The following is a 22,729-nucleotide window of genomic DNA, read 5'->3' on the forward strand; positions in this document are numbered from 1 at the left end:
TTGTGTCTTGGGATTCAGTCTTGGGTGTGGTTTGGATCTTGGCACTCCTCCTAAGAATTGCTATTTTTTAGTTTGTGTGTCTGTGAGTCCTGCAGTCCTGGATGAATTTCCTGCTCTGTTTCACATGCTGCAAACAGATAAAAACAAAAGGGAGGGTATATACACTTACGAGCCACCTTATGAGGTACATTTGCTCAACTCCTTGTTAATGCAAATGTCTAATGGGCCAGTCGCATGGCAGCAACTCAATACTCAATATATCAATACTTAGACATGCAGACATGATGAAGATGATCTCCTGAAGTTCAAACTGAGCATCAGAAATGAAAGGAAAGGTGATTTAAGTGATTTTGAAAGTGGCATGGTTGTTGGCGGCAGATGGGTTGGTCTGAAACTGCTGATCTGATGGGATTTTTCCATATAACCATCTCTAGGGAAAAAATATCCAGTGAGCAGCAGTTCTTGATGTCAGAAGTCAGAGGAAAATGGCCAGACTGCCTTAGGCTGATAAGAAGGTAACAGTAACTCAAATAACCACTCATTACAAACCTGAGAATGCAGTCCCCTAACTGTTTTGCATGTTTCATTCTGTGCTTTTTCTCAGTGTTGAAAAAAAAGCCTCTGATTAAACCCTTACATCAGTGTTCACATTCAGAGATTTTAATTTGTTCAGGTTCTATTTCAGGCTGCAATTTATCACCCGTGTTATTATTTTTCTGATTTGCATGTTTAATCATGTGACACCATTTAAGACTCAAGAGTTTAAAAAGCACAATAAAGTTAAAAAAACAAACCTAAAAGTCTGGACCGTGAGCGGCTTTTTTTTCTCTTCGAATGTATAATGATCATTTAGTTTGATCTAAAATGAAAGTACCAACCTTGATGAGAACACCTCAGAGGCCTACTGAGCTGTCCTTCTAAAAATAATGGACAGGTGGTGTCATCAGTGTCCGAGTGGGGGCTATAGTTTTTGCTTAAGCATGATTGGACTTGACATGTGCTCGTTCATGTGTCTTTGGTTGTGGAAAACGTGAAAACAGATTTACAAAACTTGAATCAAGAGGTGAGCAAGTAGCTAGTCAACCAAAAAAAGGAGTTTTATCTTATTAGCATGTTTATTAATGCTTTATTTAATACAATTACTAATATGTCCATTAAAAATATAAAATGAATGATTTAGCTGGCACCAGCCAGCCACACATCAGTTGTTATTAATGATTACCTTGTCCACGCCACTGAAGCTCAGGACACCTGCAGCTCACACTGCAGGATACAGGTGGATAGACGAAGGTCAAACTCACACAAGCCATTAATATCTGATTGTCTGCAGCATGTCAGAGGCCGGCGGTACACCGAAACAGCCAGCGAGGTTTACTGAAAACTGCAAATTGGCTCAAGGTCAAAAAGGTGGGGGTTAGTTAAGGAGGAAATCAACCCCTCCCCCAAGATTCATTTCTTATTCCACTGACACTGAGAGCAAAACTCAGAATACAGAGTATTTGAAAAACATGAATATTTTATTGAGTTTTTCATTGCAGCTTGCACCTTACTTATGCAAAGTTTGAAGAAGTGTTGACATCATGTATGAAACTACACTCAGGAGTCTGGTATAACAGTCAGTATATAGAAAAACATACTATGATAGAATGTGCAAATGATGGTCTGTATCGGATGTCTGAGGTCAATAAAGTGAATTAATGCTTAAACACACAAAACCACACCATCCTGTATCACTGACACGAGAGTTTTGAACTGCAGTTTTGCATAAACCCCTCAGTGATTCCAGTTTCACAATGAACACTTTTAAAAGCAGAAATTGATCATGAAAACTATACCTACGAATGGATAAAACTTCCCAAAGGAGGATGGGGGACATTAGTGTTTCCCGTAAAATCGTTTACATTCAAAAGCCACCCTCATTGCTCTTTTAAACATTTCTTTGGGTCTGTCAATACAAAGGCACTCTAGACACAGTCATGCAAGTTTGTCACTAAGCCCTCAAGGTCCCCAGCAGCAGCGCCGACTGTCATCGACACATGCGCCACAGCAGACAAATCTTGGCTTTGTTTCGCTGGGATCAGATGAAGATTTAAGGCGGGTTCCTACTTCTTAGGGTCCTCACACAGTGTGCATCCAGGCTTCAGGTCGGCCTGCCTCTCCATCTGAATCGTAACGGAGTGGAATTTGTAGGAGGCAAAACAAGCCTGTGTCATTTCTCTGAGGACAGTCTGAGCATCCACTGACTCATCTGTGGAGGAGAGAGGAAAACAAAGGGATTGGCGATAAACCAATGTTAGTCACCTTTTGTATTTATATTGCATCTATGAGGTTTATTTTTTGGTCAAAGACAACCAGGATGAAAAAAAGGCTGAGACATAGTAGCAACCTATCTAACTAACTAAAATTTGTTATTATTCCAGACTATGTTGTTCCAGTCTTGCACTTACTATTTTGAGTGTACAAGTACATTCATACCATCAAGTACAGCTATTTAAAGTCCTCTACAAGTACCCAGATGGTGTATCCATATTACTTAAAAAGCTGAGCGTGGAATAGTGCATATGTCTCACCCCAAGTGCTTGCCATCTTGGCAGCATAGTGTATGTCCTCTTATAACATCCATTGTCTTCCCCGTAGACTACATCATAAACGATGGATGTGATTAATAAGGATGTGCCTTAAAGCTGCATTTCTAATGGCCAGCAGGCGTTTAATGCATTGGTTGCAAAACAAAGTCAGTTTGTACAGAAATTTAATGGAAAACAATATTTCCCTCTCTTGTTCTATGACATCATCAATACACCTTACTGACGTGTTTATAGTCTTTCAAAAGAACCCATCAAGTAGCATTTTCCCCCCTATTCTTTCTTACCTATGGCTACATGTGCCGATAACACAGCCTGGTTCACGGTGAGAGCCCAGATGTGAAGGTTGTGGACCGCTGTAACCCCTTTCACCGCTAACAAGCCGTCTCGCACCTCACCGTATTTCACCCCTGACGGAGTACCTGAGGCATGGATAGAAAAGACAAATCAGACTGCGATTCCACTGAAAACATTAACACTGCACTGCAATGTTGATTTAGTAATTTCAGCCTCACCTTCCATCAGGACAAGAAGGATGTCTCTCAGGATGGTGAAGGTGGTACATAAGACCAGGATGGAGAACACGAAAGTGCAGATGGGGTCAGCCATCTTATACTCTGGCTGAAAGAGAAGCACAGAGAAAATTAGTTATAGCAGAAATATTTAATTAAACACATTAATTTATATTAGTGAATTCACTTCTGTTTACATAGCTCATTTAAAATCAGCAGGAGTTGACCCGAAGGGCTTTCCAATTGAGGCAGACAGTAACACCATTAATGGTGCTGTCAGTTTTCCAAGCTGAAAAACACCGTCTGCTATACAACTGTTACTTATGAAAAAGTTCTGTTTATTAGAGCTCAGTTTCTCAGTGTAAAAATCTGCACCAGTTACAGAGGAAAAAAGGCCCCAACTGCTTCTCATTAAAGAACACAGGACAGTGGCAATTAATTACATCTTATATAAGAGGAGGCCTTAATTTGGCAGTAATGACAGTCTGGGGAAAAGCTCTACAGCACCCTGGAGTCACTGAGGACTCTGCAGACAGGCGCGAAATGACTGAACAGCACGTGAACAGTGAACATGGTACCATCTTTCCTGTTGGAAACAGCCCCGGCTTTGTGCTGCTCCACATTTCTCAGGGGGAGAATGTGTTTTTAGCGCTGAGAATATTGAGCGTTGGAAGCTAAAAATAATGCAGGAATTATTAAATCAAAGCCACTGTACGCTGCACAAGACTCACGCAATAGCTACTGGGTTTATGAACATTTCGGACTAATAATTATCGAATAACATCCACAACTTTAGGAGTAACTTTTAAATTGTTTTGAACTCTTGGGTCACACTGTGTGTGCAAACAGAGGGAGAGGCCTTACCTTGAAGAAGATAATGATGGCGCTGACGAGCACGCTGATGCTCTGGAGAAGATCTCCCAACACGTGCACAAAAGCTGCTCGCACACTTGCGTTGGCCTGCTGAGCTCTCCGTCCTGGCAGAAGAAGAAATAACAATAAAATCAATTAAAGAAATATTTGTATGCGTTTTTCTTCCATTTTAAGGATAATGACTTATAATATTAAAATAGCATAAAAAATGTTATCCTTACCGTGATCACCATGATTTTGCTCTACATCCGTACAGTCATCATTCGAGTGTGTGCTGTTTGAGATCTGATTCTTGTCTCTTCCCTTCTTGTGACTGTGACCGTGCCCGTGAAAGCTGAGCCCACCATGACTGTGGCCGTGGCCGGACTGATTAAGGGCGGCCGCCATGCTGTTGAGAGAAGGACCATTCTTCAAGAGTTCAAGAAAAGTGCTGCCTTCCTTTCTGTAATGGCTTTAATTAAATCACAAACTCCAAAACGAACAAGGCTTCACTTTACTCACATGATATTGGCCACCACAGCACAACCGGAGGTAATGAGCATGATATCTCCCTCGATGGTGTAGTCATCACTGATGAGGCGCTCCACGGCCAGGTAAACTAACACTCCTGTTACCAGCCAGATGGTGAAAACAGACAGCAGTGCACCCAGGATCTCTGCATTAATAAGAAACAAGGAGAGAGACAGGATCTGCAGTCATGCACACTGCTGGAAACAACAAGAAACTGCAAATTGCTCAAACTTCAATATGCAGTTAGAGAAGATGACTTGATAAAAGTGCACACAGTAAGACCTGATTTAGACGGGAAAATAGAAACAAATAAAATACAGATACTCTTCTCCTTCCCATGTCCCCACTTTTTGTTGTAGTCAGTTTGTTTTTCCCCAAGAGGTAAAAATATTTGTGCCTCAAGTTATTCCACTTCTTTCTATATTCCCTCACCTCCACATTCCGATAGCTTCAGCAATCTCCCTCCAGGAATTTGGTGGCATTTGTGAGTTCTTGATTGAGGAGCTGGTCCAGCTCCACTTTTAAGTGTACTAGAGCAGGTCTTAATACACTCCACTGACTCCGTTTTGCACTATATTGTTCATATATCTTTTCCACATTTTTATATTGTGATTTATTTGGGGTTTATGCTGCTAAACCGTTGTTCATTGTTTCTGCAACAGTCACAATTAAAAGCATCTTATGAAGCTTACATTGATTATTAGTCTTTATATTGAGATGATGATGGTTATTCTCTCACTGATGAATTGAAAAACTGCAGAGAAAACATAGCTGGAAATGTGCAGGAGGAGTCAATGGTACTAAACAGCCGAATCACAAGCTGCTACAGGCACAGCTTACCCAAAAAGAACGTTTTTGGGTAAGCTGTGTTCCTGAAACTGGTCAGGAACTGACAAATTTAAAAGAAACTGAATTTTTAGGGAGTGTGGTGGGTATTAATGATTTTATGTTTACGACATTACATAAACATAAAAGCACAAAATGTAAACAAACAATATAAATGTATCAAAGTATAATGTATCAAGTTAAAAAATCTTTTAGTTTAATACTATGATGTGATGTTATAAATATATCTGTAATGTGTGGATGCAGGATGTAACTCCCAGCATATGGCACTGAAAGCTCTGCTACTTTGCAGTGACATCCACTTATTTTGCATGCCATGTTAGTGAAAATTAAGTTGCAAAGGAATGAATAAAATAAACAAAAGCTCAAATAAATTACATACTAACTGGAAGACGCATCCTGTAATGATGTACCTGCACGGTGCCAGCCGTAGCTGAGTTTGTGTGTAGCTGGTCTGGAGGAGAGCCAAAGGGATAACAGGCTGATGATGAAGCTGGTTAAGTCCACCAGCAGGTGGGCAGCGTCTGTCATCACCGCAAGGCTGCCTGCGAAATACCCACCTGCAGAAGGAGAAAACCAGGACAGTTAGTGAAATGGATTAACTACTTGGTATATTAGTGCAGCAATGACAGATTTACACTTCTAGGGATACAGAATGTATATATAATTTAAGAAAAATAAGTAAGGTGGCCACAAGTAGGTGTGAGAGAGCTGGCTGAGGACAGACAAGTGAGAGGAAAGAGATGTACGAGGAGTGAAGAAAGAGAGAGACGGTCAGAGGTTACAGAAAATAACAGAAATGGCAGCATGTATTGTTGACTTACAAACAATACACAAATATCAGCTGTCGTCATGGGATACGCACCGAGAAAATGAGAACAAAAAGATAATCACAAAATAAAAGCAGAAAACGACCGTGACTCACCGAGGATTTCACCAATCATGAAAATCAGGCAGATGACAGAAACCAGGTAGAGCCTCTTCCTGGCAACTTTCCTCTCCGTCTCTCGATCCTCCTGAGCACGGCTGTTATCATGGCAGTGCTTAATGTTACCTGTGCCATCTTTCTGTAAGATCTCGTGGTTTGGCACGCTGGATACACAAAAACAAAATGAATGTTATGAGCTGGGGACAAAATTTTTAACCCTTAACATTAACAAAAACTTCTAGAGGTAGATTTGTTACAATTAGGCAATAAAAATGTAAAATAGTTAGTGAAAATGCCAACATTTCCCAAAACAATTAATTAGCACATCCTCATTTAGGTTTGACAGCATTTCCTGTAGATAATGGTAGATGGCTTGAATATGAATTGAGGTTGTGGTTTGGGGAAGGCCTCAGAGGGGACTGATGGCAGCTCCTGGGCCGAGCAGATCCCCATGTTCTAATGAGTAGTAAATGGATAGAAAAAGGGAGGGTGGGGCATGAAAACAAGAAAGAACAGCTTATAGTGCAAGGGGATTCATATATAGATAAAGAACTGGAAAGGGAGTGTATTGAGATGTGGTCCTGCTCCTGAAATGCAGATAAATTATCTCCAGTTGTGAGGAAAAATGTGGATGTTTTTGAACATTTTCAAGACTTAACTTTACGTGCCAATAGTAAAGTGCGACTGCTATTCTGCTTGTCTTTTAATTACATCATCGGTAGATTTGAGTTGTTTTCTCTTGCTCACTGAAATAAACCTCACCTGCTTTGTGTTTGAATATTAAAGTCAAGTTCAGTATCAGAGGTGGAAATGCGAAGGAAAATGTCCTCGAGTTTCCTCTAACATAACTGTCAGATGTTTGCTCTTAGGTCCTATACTTTTTAGCACTTTGCCCTGGTTGAGCCACTTCACAGCTGTGTGGTAGCCTATGTCACCATGTTCAGTCTCGTGATCCTCCAAGTCCTGTGATTCAGTGCTCTTACCCTAAAAAATTATTTGAGTTAAAACATCAACAAAATGGTTATTTTTAGCACTGACTTACACACTTCCTGATGTATAATACAGTGCAAAGAAAATACCCATTTTGGGTCTGCGTTCATTTCAGTAACTATCTTGTATCCACTTCAAAAGTCCAACATTTTTTCCTGTCAGATTTAGACAGCAATGGGTTGTGATACCTTCCAGTTTTACCCATTTCTATTAGCCTATCCACATATGCAGTTACCTCGATGAACAAATCACATACATTTTAATCCTATTTTCCCGTTGACTGCATGCAGGTCAGTCAGGTACAACCAAAGGACTAGATGTACCCCAGGTCTGATTTAAAGGAAGACATTCACACTTGTACAGTCAGGGAATCACTTAAAGGGATGCCATTCACTAAAGAATAGCTATTAAAAAGAGGTGAAAGTTCTGGTTGAACTGGGGGAAGGAAACTTTGTTTCGAGCATGTTTGTCCAGCTCTTTTATGCCTAGACTGCCTGACTGAGGGTAGGAGGTAGAACAAGTGCCGCCCAAGGTGGAAAAAGTCTTTCATTATTTTTTTTCTTGCCTTCCTGAGACACTGAGAGCTGGAGATGTCCTCCAAGCAGAGCGGTGGGAAGTCACTTGATTCCTGGGCAGTGTTGATGACCCTCTGCAAAGGTTTATTGTCCACAGTACCACACTGATGCAGTACACTTACAATGACTGAGGGGTAGAAGGCCACCAACAGCTTTTCCTCTATGTGATTGCTCTGCAGAAACTATCAGGAAATGTATTCTCTATGTGGATTTTTTTTTTTTGTTTCTTTTTTTTTTGTTTCTTTTACCATTTCTGCTGTCTTGGCAGACCTCTAAGTGCCTCTGCAATATGAGTTTTCAGGAACCTAAAGCCAAAACCTGTTGCTTTAGTGGAGGGTCGGGCCTTCCTTTTTATCATCTCTTTGGTTTTACTGGTGTTGACTCCCAGGTTGTTTGCAGAGGACCACACAGACAGTTTCTGAACCTCATCTATATGTCAAGTTAAGTATCCAGCAACACAAGTGTCATCTACAAATTTAATAAGGGTGTTGGGGGGTGGATTGGATTTCAGTCACGTTTGTACAAAACAAAAAGCAAAACATAAAGGACAGGACTTAGCACACAGCCCTGACGAAAGCCAGCATTAAGTATGAGGTTAGAGGAGCAGTGGGGGTGATTGTGTTAAAGACAGACTTCCTGGGTGGTTCAGTGTGGTGAGGAGGGCTGTGGCTTTGGTATCCTGTGTACATTTGTTTGCTCAATAAGCAAACTGATGTGGATCAAAGTTAAGAGGGAGGCAGCCTTTGATGTGCAGTAATTCAAGTCTATGTTAACATTTCATGACTACTGATGTCATTGAACTGTTCAGACAAACAGGTGGGAAAATCATGGCAAATTGGGACTGTTGTGGAAGGTCGCACCAACAAGCTATACAAAGATGACCATTTTCTCCTACGCATGCTTGACATTCTAGCATTGGAACCATATTTGGGGTTTGGCAGGTGGAGAAACCCTAAGACTGGGTGAAGCAGTGCAATAGGAGGAAAAGAGGTACTCAGGAAAAACTCACATAATAATTTGATTTGTGAACTACACAAATCACAGTCTGTACTTTGTGTACAGACTGTGACCAGCTGACCTGTGCTGCTACATTGATGTTCACTGCTTTTTGTATATTTAGGACTACAGATTAAGCAAATCTTTGACAAGCCATATGGCAATGTACTAGTACATTACTTGTATAAAAAGTAGAATTAGGTCAGAAAGCTGAGGACAGGAAAGTTGGGAAGTTGCGTAAAATGTAAATAAAAACAGAGTACAGTGATTTAAAAATCTCATAATTCATAGTTTATTCATAGTATAAGAGAAAACATTTCAAATAATTAAACTGAGAAAACTATGAAGACTTTGAATGTCTCCTAATCTACAGTAAATAGCATTTAAAAAATATATATATATATATATATATATATTTCGGTGAAAAAAGGAACACTTGTCGTGAAAAGAAGCAGCCGTACGACAACATGATCCGGTAACAATGTTGTTTTCTCTGGACCAAAGCTCATTAAAAATGGACTGAGGTTAAGTGAAAAACTGTTTTGTGGTCAGACGAGTTGAAATTTGTAATCTGGAAAGGCACCATCAATGCTGAAAGGTATATACAGCTGTTAGAGGAACGTGAGCTCCCATCTATGGAAGGCCTTGGAGATTTTAGCAAAGAAATGCTAAATTATACACTGCAGCTTTTGGGGTTGTAATCAAAACCATCATCATCTTAAATATAACAATTCATCACGTATTATTAATCATTATATTACTAATAAGTGATTTCTGCTAACACTGATGTAACCCAAAACTGGCCATTAACAGTCAGCTCTGCATCAGTCCAGCCACAGAGAATCAGTGATAACTTCACCAGTCTAACCAGCGTAGCCGGTGTTGTGCCAAAAAGTGATTGTCTGCCAGAAAGTGATTGCCGTCCGCGGGAGCGCGCAACACAAAGTTGATATAATTCTATTTTTTTTTCTAAGACGTTACACAAAGAAATAGCAATAATAATTCAGCAAAAACATTTTGTATAGATCCGATACCTGATTTAAAAGACTAACATTAATCAGGACATCACAGCGTCACATATTAAAGTTTTTTTTTCTCACTCTCTCCCTGGAAAATAAAACCGTTTTCAATATGTGGACACAATTTAAAATGACCTGTTACAAGAAAGCTTTAATCGGTTTATGCTCGCTTTTCTTCTAATTAGATGTTGATCAACATTTAATTAGAAGAAAAGCGAGCATAAAAAGAAAGTTCCGCGACCAACTTTCTTTTTTACATTCGCAACGTGAATGCATCACAGAGATGAGAAGGAGAAAAAGCGCGTGGGAAGTCATTATTTTCGACAACAATGTGCTTAAACTATCTTTACAGAGCTGTTATGTTATATTGTTATATACGTTTTAAATGTCAGTGAGCGTTTTTACCTGGATTAAATAACCGATATGTAAAAGTCACTTTGCGAAAAACTGCTTGCACCTTCTACTTAACGGTATTTCTTTCTGGCTCAGAACGACTTGATATCATCCATGACAGGTGTGCTTGACAGATTATAGATCACCAAGTCATTGGCAAAAAAAAAAAAAAAGATTAGCGGTATTTATACGTTTAAATACCGCTAATATTTTTTTTTTTTTTTTAATTTTTTTTTTTTTTGCAAATACCGGTGTTCCAGATTAACTGTATGACACACTAGCAGACAGAGAAGACCACTCGGTGAAAATGACCAATCTGTAAACAAATCTAACCAGTTAGCATTAGAAAAAAAACAGGTAACCTGGAACACCGGAAATCACTTTTTGGCACGACACCGGATTGTTACGTCTCATTGTAACCTCCGACTAAAAGTGACTTGGTCTTGTAACCTAATAAATAATAGGCCTAATAACAATATTAACATCAGAGGACACCAAACAAACAATCGCTGATTAACAAGTGTTTAAAAGTGGGTCTGTGCGCTGCTGCTGCGGTGCTGCAGCACTCTGTGCACACTTCCCTATTAAGCAATAGAAGTAGAGCCAGCTAAATGAGCCGAGTCAGACACACATTTGCACACAGCTAATCTCATCAGACCCCCAGACCAGTCCAGTCCCGTGTGGAAAACCAGTAGGTCACAGAGGAACGTGAGCAGACTCTCCCCAAAGCACTTTGTGAAACTTTGAAACTACCTTTTTCTTGTTTCTTTTGATTTAAAATACGATTTAACACTAAACCTTCAAGCACAATTAACATCTTTAAGCTTGTTTTTATTCACCTGTTTATTGTTGGAAACAGGGAATCACATGTTCCTCTACTCCAATCTGAAACACTATTAAGACAAACTTTAATCGTTTACCTTCCCGGTGTGCTGTATCTCTTCTTCTCTTCTGACACCAGGTGAAACTTCTCTGGATCCTTGCTTTTAAACATGACTGCTGTCTTCTCAGACAGTCGGTAAAATACTCAGACTAAAAACAAAAACGTATTTAAACGAAAAAAATAAAGTAAAAACAATACTTAGAAATAAATTAATGTTCAGTTATCTCACTTAAAATCTTTGTTTTCTTCTCTGATCTTTAGTTGTGCCTTCTTGAGACGTCTTTCAGCGGCCGCTGGATGTCCTCTCTAACAAATCGGGGTGCAAGGAGCAAAGATTTTGATGCAATCTTGTGACTAACGCTTTGCACCGTGTGCAAACGCAGAGCCGACCGGCCTGAAGGACGGCGGGGGTGGTGATGGCACACATAGGGTCCAAAACAGACACACGTCTGTAATAAATGTAACATATTAAAGCGAAATAATTGTGGGCGAAGCTTTCCTGAATTTCATAAAGATAATGAATATTTTGTGTTCAAACCCCAAATTCAGCTTTGATTAATTCACTAATTACTCGGGGGAGGATTTCACCATTTTGCACATCCCAAACTACCACTCGAGTCCTTCGGGGTCCGCCCACCTCCTCTGATCAGCCGGCACTCACTGATTGCATAATCAAACTAGACGGGCCGTGCGCCCTTTCCTCTTGCGTTATCACTTAACCATTATTTCCAAATTCAGCAAAACTCTTCTCTGATGAAAACAGTCCACCCCAATTTCAACCCCCGAAAGATTCCCAAGCACCTGCTCGTACAGTGGAGTTTACTTATCAATGAGATACTTTATTTTTCAATCACTTTGAATGGAAACAGCCACTCACACTGAGTCTTTATTGGCAGTGTGTAGCATGTTGTTAGTTTTACCTGAACAGTTTTGCACTGAGTTGCAGAAACAGAAAACAAGGAAGAAATATTCGCGTGTAGCTGACAGGTAAAGAAAATAAAAACTACAATTTTCAATCTGTGGGTGGATTAAATAGCAGCTATGTCGGTGATGTTTTTGTTTTTGTTTTAATTTATTCTGTATTTAGATCGATAATGAGCCAATAAAAGCCCCGGGGGAGTTTCAAGATAGTGGATGGTAGCAAGTCTTTCTTTAAAAAAAACTTACTCTCGCTTTTGTTTTAGCGACTGATTTTAAAAAATACCAGCAGATGGCGACAAGGATCCACTTAAACAGATCTACATGTCATTCATTTCTATATACTTCATTATTTTAGATCTATGTTTCTATTTTTAAAGTGTGTCTTTATTCGCTTTAGTTATCAAAATGATGTTAAAAGCAAAACTCGGACACCGCATGATGAAATGTTTGAAAAAATAACTGGCATTAAAGACGTTAGCCCTGCTGAGTTAATACTGATACATTACCAGTAGGCAGTAACAGTATTTTTAATCTGATCGATCATAGAGATTGATTTTTTTTTTTTTTTTTTTAATGATTTGAATAGCTGATCTGCCAGGATGAGAAGGTGGTAATAGATGAAGAGAACGGTGGTAAAGAGAGTGGAGGAGGCGAGGTCAGTTGAAAGAAATGGGAGGAGGATGGAGAAGTTGGCTTCCCTTTGAGGAGGTGGTGGGATGAGTACAGATTGGGGCAATCACAGGGGAAATATTAGTATTTTTGTCTTTCTTTTGATTGTACTGAACATTCTCTTAATTCAAAATTAAGCCTACTACAAAGTGGTGATCAAGAGCAATGATAATTTTATTTATACAGCACATTCCTTTAAGATAAACCAGTGTAGGTCTGCGAAGCATTAAGGCAATAAAAACACAAACAAAACAAACTTTACAAAAACATAAAATAGAAGTTAACACACACACACATATAAAGTTTTTAACAGTAAGCCTGTGAGAATAAAAAGGTTTTAGTTTGTTCCAGTTGACCTCAGATCAGCATTCGGCTTGTTCCAAAGAGCAGGACCACAAAAACTGAAAGCAACCTCAGCACACTTAAATCTAATTCTAGGAACAGTTAAAGGATCTGCACCTGACGACCTGAGAGCTCTAATTTGGTTATTGACGCTGAGCAAGTCAGAGATCCACTGGGAGGCCAAACTATTAAGAGCTTTATGAACTAACAGAAGGATTTTAAAGTTTAGCCTGTGTTGAGCTGGGGGCCAGTGGGGAGACTTGAATACTGGGGTAATATGTTCATATTTCCATGTACTACTGGCTACTACTGCAGTCTCAATGAGTTGAAGTCATTTTAATGATGATTTGGATAATCCTGCATTGATTAATCAATTTACTGCATCCATTTCTTAGTCAGTTTAATATAATAACTTGTTGACTTTTTATCTACTTTTTAAGTCGTGGAAGGCAGTTTTGATAATCCTATTGATGTGATTATCAAACTGAGGTGACTGTCCAAAATAATGCCAAGGCTCCTGATTTGTTCGCTGTGTGTGTTTCAGAGAAGGGCATGATAAATATGAACAAATTCTCTGTCTCTGACTTTTTGAATCAAGAATAAATATTTGTATTGTTTCTGTTCAGTTACAAGAAGTTTCTAGATATCCAGCAGTTAATTTCCTCAGTGCAACTTATTAGTTTGTGAACAGGAGTTAGATAATATGAGGAAAATGATAGGCACAACCGAATGTTGTCTGCAAAAGAATGAGATATTATAGTTATATTATGATTCTTTATGAAGGTAAGAAGTGGGAGCATGTAAAGGTTGAACAATAATGGGCCAAGGACAGAACCCTGAGGAACCCCTGATTGATTTTTTGTTTTTAAGTGGACCTAAAACTACTACTTGAAGCATAAAAACTCTACCAGAAAATCCCAAAGGAGAATTTGCAGCCAAAGATCAAGCACACTTGGGCTATGCAGCAGGATAATGTTCCACATCACCTCTCAGTGGTTTAAAACAAAGGAGTGTTTGAAGGTTTTGGAGTGGTCTAGTCAAAGTCTGGACTTACATTTGATTGAGATACTTTTTTTTCACAACCATAAACAGACCATTAATGCTCAAAAACCCTCCAATATGGCTGAAGTGAAACAAATGTAAAAAAATGAGTGGGATAAAATTCCTCCGCAGCGATGACTAACTCGGCAAACGCTTGATTGTAGTTCCTGCTGCCAAGAGTGGCACAACCAGTCATTAGGTTCAGGGTGCAATTGCTTTTTCACACACGCCCAGGAAGATTTTGATACCCCTTTTCCCTTGATAAATGAAATCATCATTTAAAAACTGCATTTTGTGTTTCCTCAGATTATCTAAAAGTTGTTTTACAGTCTGAAACATTTAACTGTGATAAATATGGGAAAAAAACAAAAAACAAAGGAGGGTTTGAAGGGGGGGTCAATACTTTTTAACAGCACTTCTATGTGCAGGAGTACAGTAACATGATTGGTTCATGCCATCTCTGCTGTTATAAATGATTGTCCCATGGATTTCTTGTGCCATGTTTTTTTGTCCAGGGACAATAAAACCATGACGCTTACTCCAGTTTTAAATCAATCTTACATTCAACTGCTGACAAGGCTGAGACAAAGTGCCTTTTGCAGAAATATAACTGAGAGTTTCACCCAATGCAGTGTGTGACGTTAAAACACTTACATCAGCTCTTTTCATTCCTTTTGAAAGCAGCAGTGGGAACATGGCACACTTGCACAATGAGACTTGAAGACTTTTTTAGCTCCTTTTGAGAGCGATGACGTTTGCTTTCTAAAACAAGTCTAAAAGTGGAGTCAGTTTAACTCTAAAAATAGTGTGTTGGGGCTATTTTGGTCAGTGCAGGCTCCGTACAGCCGGCCTGTGTTTGGTTTACCAAAGTGTGTGAATAGATGAGGAGTGGGTTGCCAGGGGCTACAGAATGAAGGGAAAATGGCATGAGAAGGGTTAGTTACACATGGCTGTTCACACTGTTCTTTGGATCCTGACCCTGACGTAGGCCACTCAGGGCAGTGAGCTCTACTTACACCATAGGACTTAATGTTTATGTCTCTGTCAGCATCAACCCTCCTTCCATCATCTTTTAACAGACCAAAACTCACTGAAGCTGTGTGAGTTTACACAACAGGACACTCGTGTCATCTTCAAGACAACCACCGGCCTCCTCCCCCCATCTCCTTCCTAATGATCTCTGTGTTTGTGTGTCCGATTTAAAAAGAAACCCCAAACAGCTCCACATCAGGCATCCGGACAATTCACTGACGTCATACCAGCTCGGTGGCATTCACCAGACCAGTGCTACCAGTTCACTCTGCCAAGCAGTTGGGGGCTAATGTTTGCGAGACAGACAGCAAGAAAAAGGAGGAGAGCAGAGGGAGGGAGGAAGGAGCATGTTTGAAAGATGAGAACGGGAGAGAGGGAGAGCTCCTCATAAGTCCTCCGAGCTGGCAGGGACCTCATAACAGAAGACGAGGCTGTTTGCAGCTGCATCACAGCCGAAAACACGCAAGACACAGCAGAGGGTGTAGAAGAGACTCCAGTTAGAAGAAAAATCACTGACCTAACATGATGGAGGTGGTCCTAACCAGACTGCGGGACTTCTCCTGCAAGACCTCCACCTTTGATGACTGCAAGGGAGCACAAGAGAGCAAGAGCAGGGACCCTGAGGCCAGAACCAACCACGTCAAGGAAGGGTGCACATCTGGTGGAGAAGCAAGCAAACTGGACATAGAGAGTGCACTGGCCTGGCTGCGAAGGGAGCTGGTAAGACTGGGACTCTGATCGAGTCTGTAAGGGAAACGGTGTATCCTTAATACATTTTGTCTTGCTATATGTATATAACACCTGCAGATTCCTGTTTCCTGTTACAACTAGATTAAAGCCCTGTTTAGTTTTTTTGTGGCAGTTCATGTTAGAGTTGTACAAAACTATGTGTTCTGGGAATTTGGGATGTTTATTTACACAATAAAGATTTTAAAAATAGTATTTGTCTGTAATAAAAGCTGCATGCAAAAAAATATAATCTTGTTCATGTAAAATGAAATTTAAAACACTTTCAGAATTTTGGGTCAGTGCGATTCAAAGTTCTGTGTAAGTCAGATTCAATCATTTTTGATGAAGAAATAACAATTTAGTGCATTAATTTCCTTAAATCTAGTAATATGTTGTAGTACAATAGTACAATGTTGTTGTAGTAAATGTTCTAGTTAAACAAATGGATTTTGTTGGGCTTGCTTAATCTGCTGACCAAATTCATGAATTTATTTAGCAATTTTAGCCAAATAATAGAATATGACAAACGTGGTTAGTTCACTAAGATTAGAAATCTTGTCCCACAGTTTAGCATTTTTCTTTTTCAGGCAGTCAGAGTGGTCACTGTTCAGCAAATATTTCATAGATAGGGCCACATTGGCTGTATTGCTTCAGGAAACAGTCTGAATACTTCCTTTACCACTGATGTGTGTTATTTTGTGATCTGCACAGTAGAGAGTAGACTTGGAAAATTCTGGGTTTAAATGACCCTTTTGTGAAGTGAATTGTGAAATGAGTTGAATTTAACAGATAAACAAAGCATGAATTATTGTTTGAAAGCATTTTATTTTTCTATCCAACCAAATTCAAACTGAGGTGAATATAAAATATCAATTTTGCTCATTTACTAAATGGCAACAAATTCTATGACCTGTAAATTCTTCTGTGTGGCCCTTTTGTGACGTCTGTGGGAAGTCTAAAAACATTTTTATTGTCTGTTGTGATAAAGATCAAGTCATTTGTCCCACCTTCAGAACGACTTCTATGGTCAGCCCTGATGTTTTTGTGTGTGAGAGGCCCAAGTTATTGCCCCCCTTGTTCCTCGGGTTCCATGTAAGTCATGTTCTTACAGCGTCACTCCCTTTTAAACCACCGTCACCATGCAGAGAGGCTGTGTGTGCATGTGCTTGTGTGTCTGCGAGTGCAAGGCTCATTGTCACGGCTTGATTTATCGCTTGGCATTTATTGCGACTGCTCGTCATGGTAACCGAGTGTCCTGAGCACACAGAGAAGAAAAACAGTCTGAGCGGGAGCCGGACAGAAGAGCAACAAGGAGAAACAGAGACGTCCTGGAAACAGGCCTCAGAGGAGCAGCAGTGAATGAGATCCGTAAATTGTCTGTTTCACCTTCCTTCAGATAGTTTAAGGGAGGTGCTCAGGCTAAAAACTTTAACCTTTAAATTCCAGAAATAATCCTCAAGTCTATTTATTAGATGATGTCAAGCTTTTGGCTCATATTGCATTTTTCTTTATGAGAAGGATGAGCTTTACGTGTAAAAATATAAAATTAGACAGTCAGAGTCTCCATTTTTTGGCGCACTTTGGCCTCCCTATAAATTATAAATACAGATTTTCAGAGTTAAGATCTTCTGTTTATTTATACATATGGTAACATTTCATAATACAGCCAATGACAAAACGTGTAATTTTCCTGTAATCAAATAGAATTTCAATGTGTTTTATTTAAAATGACAATGTAATTATATTTACCTGCAAATACTTAAAGGTAACCCATACAATAGAGGGGCAACAAATAAGGTTTTTACAGGAAATGAAGAAAAAGCTATAATGTAAATAAATTACACATTAATTATAAATAAATAAAGGTAGTGAATAAATCATTTTAAGTGGTGTAGAATTTATGGCAATTTTACAGAAAAGCAAACAATTTCCCCATCTCACATCATAAATATACTTTATACACCATGGCCACGCCATATTATGGAGTGGATCAATCTTGCCTGTGTACTTTTTTTTTATGCATCTGATGTAAAAAAATTAATAAATAAATAATAATAATAATAATAATAATTTTTTTTTAAAAAGATGCTTGATGGCTGTGCTATTACTCAACTGCCCTTTTAGCAACTTAGAAAAAATAGGTACCATCAAAAAAAATTGCAGGCCTATGTGACCTTATCGTGATGGGGTCAAGTCAACTTAATGTTCTTTTCTTTCACAATCACTGTTCAAAGACTTTCAAAAGGAGTGCCTCCTTTCCTTTAAAATACCCGGAAGCTAGCCAAGGTCAAGCCACTCCATAGTACAATCCACGCCCATGAAAACTACAGTGTACTTACAATGTAAGATTTGGAAATATTGTTAGTTTTTCCACAAAATTACTAAGAAATTACACAACACTTAAATTTACTTATGGAATCATTTGTGTCTCCTTTCTTGTAAAATACATGAAGCTGTGCAATACTTGAAATTACTTGCACATTACTTAAAATTACTTACAGAGTACTTGAATTTGTTTACAGCATAATTATTGTAAAACCTGGCTTTTTACTCTCTTTTTAGTGTACTTACCTTTAAGTATTGTAGGCAAATATAATCACATTGCAATTTTGAATAGAGCACATCTGTAGATGATGCGGTTATTGAATGCATACAACAATCCGAAGTTCTTTATGCACTCTGGAAAAACTTTTGCTTCTACTCATCTTAAGGTTGATTTGTGGCTTTTCTAGAGCTTCTGCTCAAAATGCATTAGGGGGAGAAAACAATTAAACTAAAGACGAACTAGACTAATAAATCTATTGTTTTCTATGTTATTTACGTCATTAGTTTCTAAACTTAACATCTTATTTAAATAGCCTAAGGAGATTTTTTATCCGTCTCATCAATATTTTATAACGATTTATTAACTTTCTTTTAGCCTCATTCAAAGTAATCTTTATCATAACCTTATATATAAAGACATTTGAATTTACAATATGATCGTTTTCCCCCAACCCATAGCTGTTCCACTTTTTGTGTTCATGAGATGAATTTAATGATACAGATGCCACTATGGTATTATTCTCCCACACTTAAACGAAGATAATTAAGGATAGAAAAAAGAAGGAAAATGAAACAGACACACCAAAGACAGAAGATGCATTAAGTATCACTTATAATTCATAAGCAAAATGTGATAAAATATCACCAAAAAGTCCCAAAGCTTTGTGCTGAGGTTGTTTTTGTCTGTGGTTAGCATACTCCCTGGAAGAAAAAAAAAACATCTACAGACAGAAGCTGATTTGAGAAGCCTGCACATTATTTGAAAAGGACTAGTGTTTGTCATAATGAGGTGAAGCCCAAGATGGCTCGATCTCAAAGAAGAAAAAAAGAAAATCACGGTTTTCTCTTAATTAAGTGTTGACAAAGGAAATACAACCAGAATCTTTTATGCGCAGCCTCAGCCTCAGTTTGAGCCTGGTGCTGTAATTAACCGAGAAAAGAAATGCAGATCGGCCCACATTCCTGAGTGCTTTGGACAGACTTGGACACTCGATGGAATTCTGAATATCTTATTTTACAATGCCAGTAGTTGGACAGCCTCTCATAAAAAAGGAAAAGAAAGAGAATGACAGAAAGATCCATTTGCATTTGAAAGAGGGCAACACTCAAATGAAACGGCTTACGGTTTCAAAGCGAGCACAACCTGCTCAGCTTCATCGAGATGGAAAGAAACTCTCTGAAGTTCGCTTCACAATTCTTTCATTCACTGTTTGGTATTTGGTCCTATTTGTCTGTTTGCTCTGTGCTTCTGTGAAATCTAAACAGATGTGTCCTCCGTGTGTAGATGGAGATGCGTTCCCAGGATCAAGCCCTGATTCGACAGCTGATGGAGCTTCACTCAGGCATCCAGGAGCTCAAGCAGGAGCTGTATGAGGAGGAGCAAGAGGAGGAGACGTATGAGGAGGAAGAAGAGGGGAGCTACTGGGACTCTGAGAGTGAACAAGGAAGCGGCAGCCTCTACTCCAGCTCAGGGGAGGGGGGCTTTTCCATTTCCTGCCTAAAGATGCCTCAGCAGCTTTATTCGGGCACTTTATCGAGGAGGATGTTCTGCAGGAGAAGCTCTGTGCCTTGAAAAGTCAGACAAATTTTTCAAAAATGTGCCTTTTAAGGCAGTTAACATAGACAAGGTGGAGTTCAGTGACCCCATTTTCCACCGCTTCACTTAAGAAAAAACAAAGCTTAAAGTCATTGTAACTTACGGCTGCATACAAATTAGCCAACAATGTCATGGCTTATCCTTTATTTTTATTTTCATAACATGAATATGACATTGTAAATGAAAAAAGGCACCTTAGACAAAAACAAATGTTTTTTGGGGTTTTTGGGGTTTTTGTGAGTCATCCGCCTTCCAGCTCGATTAATATTAATAAAAAACACATGTTTTTTGGGGGGGGTTTCTGTACCAAGATGTAAGTTGCGAGTTTTAACACTGGAGTCTAACAGGATGAACTACTTCTGGAGTCACCCTCAAGTGGTCATTAGAGGAACTGCTGTTTTTGACAGTTCTGTTTTTAGAACTATATTTTTCAGCCATGAATAAATGATCATTTTATTTGCATAATACTTTTCAAAATAAATACCACAAAGTGCTTGACAACAAAAAGGCTAGAACATCAAAACAAAAACAAAAAACAAAACAAAAAAACAAAACAAAAGACAGTAAATGGAGTTTAAAAAGATGAGTTTTTAGCTCATATCAGAGTCTGGCGTCCACTGTCTCCTTTAACTCTCAGCCTTTTATGATGCACAGCCAGCAGGTCCTGATCACATGACCCCAGGGACCTCTTCGGTTGTATGCATGTAAAAGTTTACTCATATACTCTGGTGAGTGTCCATGCAGAGCTCTAAAAGTCAAAACAAGAATTTTAAAGTGGAGTCTGAAGTTGATGGAACTAAATTAACAGTGTGACATGTGAGAAAACAGTACACCCAGGTTTACTGAAGTGATAGTTGTGTGAGTGGTTTTCTTACAGACTACTACAGATTAAATTAAAAAGATTTTTTTTAAAGAGTAATGACGTAGCAGGAAAAGTAGGATTCATGAAATGCTGTCTGGAGTATTTTATTAGCCAAACTAATCCATCACTGGCTGTAGCATCATACAGTATATAAATTTCCACTATGTATATATTATTGCTTTATATTTTAGTATCTGTATTAAACAATGACCTAAAGGCAGTCTTTTGAAGCACTGTGTGACAGATAGTAAGAGTTTTCTCTGTCTAGACAAATATTAACATGTACTGTACAAACATGTGAACCTGTCGGTAACTGAAAGCCTGAAAAGTCACTGATATTTATTCTGTATCTGCCCAGAAATGTAATTCAGTAGGTCAGCCTGGAGGTTGGTTTTTTTTACACCTCCATGTGTTCATTGTAACTGCAGATAACTATTCTGATTTGACATATGAGTTTTTAAAATGCTCTTACATGAAGATAAAGATGGGCTGTTTTGTTTTTGTTTGGGAGTGACACATGAATGTATTTATTAACCATTCCTGAATTTTATAGCATTTTTTAAAACAGGTACTGCAGTGGTTACAGTATGCCAGCTAAATAAAGACACAAAGACGGTGACATTGTACATTTTACTTCTCTTACATTCACACATTTATGTCTTGTTTTCTTTCCACTTTGTTTAGCACAAATTTGTTTAAGTGCAAATTTTCTTCAAAAACGAAAAGAGCAGGATCAAAGACAATTCAACATATTGCAACATTCTTTTTTTTCACTTAAGGTATTTTACATGCAACTGGTAACTAACTTCCTTTACAGTGATACAACAGAGTTATTATCATAAGCAAGTGTATTTGAATCTTTGCATCACAGTCCTTACTTTCTCCACTATTCATTCCAGTAAAAAAAAAAAAGACTTCTGCTCGAGCCAGTTACTGATGGTTACCCCCTTCTACCTCCACACATCCAAAACTCTCCCTCCTTAGTCTCTGGATCTCTGTGTTGAGCCCCAGCAGTGTCTGAGCCAGCTGGAGGTCCTGGGAGCGCATTTCCAACTGCATGACAACAATGAAAGAAAATAATTAGCATAACCGAGCTACACATAAAATTACTAGTCCTTTCCTTTGATTTTTCATATGCATGAATGAACTTGGTTAAAAATAATAGATGAATAAAATACCCATGACTGGTAATACCACCTGTTGCATACTAAAGATAAATAGCAAAGTCAAATCTTTAAGATGACCTACCAGTTCAGACCTGAGCCAGGTTATCGCTCCATCTATCTGAGCCCGCCGCAGCTCTTCGTTTGCTTGATAACTCCTGCCCACGCTGACCGGTCTGACTGTGGAGCCAGAGTCCTGGAGGTCTTCTCGGGACTCTCCTGTCACTCTGAAGGCATCAATCAATTTGTTCTTTATGTTCTCCAGAACCATAGTTGACAAAGTGTCCTCACTGTGACTGTCTCGGTCCATGCTCGCAGGATACAGATGTGCTGGCTGCTGTGATAATGTTCCTCCCAGCGCTTTCTTTGACTGACTGATAAACACTTTGTCATAAAGCTTTTGTAAATCCCGCCTGCCTCGTTGTCTTCTTTACACAACACAAATAATGCTGCCCCCCTTTTACAGATCCTCACCAAACTGGTCTTCCTCCTTTCCTTCTGTGGACAGGGCTCTACTCCACAGGTTTGTGTGTGCCTCCTCACCAGCTCCAATAACCTTTTTGCCTGCTTGGTGTTGAACTGGCCTGTTTTGTCATTGTTACTATGGAGAAACACCCTCCGCCTGCATGGCCAGCTCCCTCCTCCTGCTTCTCCTCCTTCTTTCAGTAACCCTTATAAGAATAGTGGAAGATCTTGGACAAAGACTATTGTTGCCTCCA

General features: G+C 39.1%; 2 protein-coding genes across 4 annotated transcripts; one reads left to right on the top strand and one right to left on the bottom strand.

Annotated features, from left to right (window-relative positions):
- Positions 1-1,496: 1,496 nt before the first annotated feature.
- On the bottom strand, positions 1,497-11,815 carry slc30a8 (solute carrier family 30 member 8). Of its 3 annotated transcripts, none has more exons than XM_025902395.1 (10): positions 11,699-11,815; positions 11,148-11,559; positions 6,252-6,418; positions 5,740-5,886; positions 4,472-4,625; positions 4,192-4,358; positions 3,962-4,074; positions 3,101-3,206; positions 2,873-3,007; positions 1,497-2,248 (listed from the first exon to the last, which is right to left on the bottom strand). In XM_025902395.1, exons 2-10 carry the CDS (start codon positions 11,219-11,221, stop codon positions 2,103-2,105), a joined length of 1,209 nt encoding a protein of 402 aa, XP_025758180.1. In that variant the 5' UTR covers positions 11,222-11,559; positions 11,699-11,815; the 3' UTR covers positions 1,497-2,102. The 3 variants fall into 3 exon arrangements, with proteins under 3 accessions (XP_025758180.1, XP_005452768.1, XP_025758181.1); XM_005452711.4 differs by having other exon boundaries at positions 11,148-11,259; positions 11,340-11,755; XM_025902396.1 differs by lacking the exon at positions 11,699-11,815 and adding an exon at positions 11,649-11,664.
- Positions 11,816-11,952: 137 nt separating this feature from the next.
- si:ch211-153f2.3 (protein FAM167A) lies at positions 11,953-20,236 on the top strand. Its single transcript, XM_005452710.4, has 3 exons — positions 11,953-12,097; positions 15,163-15,835; positions 19,674-20,236. Exons 2-3 carry the CDS (start codon positions 15,638-15,640, stop codon positions 19,959-19,961), a joined length of 486 nt encoding a protein of 161 aa, XP_005452767.1. The 5' UTR covers positions 11,953-12,097; positions 15,163-15,637; the 3' UTR covers positions 19,962-20,236.
- Positions 20,237-22,729: the final 2,493 nt, after the last annotated feature.

The sequence above is a fragment of the Oreochromis niloticus genome, linkage group LG22 (assembly GCF_001858045.2).
Source record: "Oreochromis niloticus isolate F11D_XX linkage group LG22, O_niloticus_UMD_NMBU, whole genome shotgun sequence".
NCBI lineage: Eukaryota > Metazoa > Chordata > Actinopteri > Cichliformes > Cichlidae > Oreochromis > Oreochromis niloticus.

Coding starts and splice junctions, on each gene's coding strand:
- si:ch211-153f2.3 (XM_005452710.4), top strand. CDS start 15,638: ATGATGGAGGTGGTCCTAACCAGACTGCGGGACTTCTCCTGCAAGACC. Junction 15,836..19,673: donor CCTGGCTGCGAAGGGAGCTG/GTAAGACTGGGA, acceptor CTCCGTGTGTAG/ATGGAGATGCGTTCCCAGGA.
- slc30a8 (XM_025902395.1), bottom strand. CDS start 11,221: ATGTTTAAAAGCAAGGATCCAGAGAAGTTTCACCTGGTGTCAGAAGAG. Junction 3,207..3,961: donor CCATCATTATCTTCTTCAAG/GTAAGGCCTCTC, acceptor CTTCTCTTTCAG/CCAGAGTATAAGATGGCTGA. Junction 2,249..2,872: donor ATCGGCACATGTAGCCATAG/GTAAGAAAGAAT, acceptor TCTCCTCCACAG/ATGAGTCAGTGGATGCTCAG.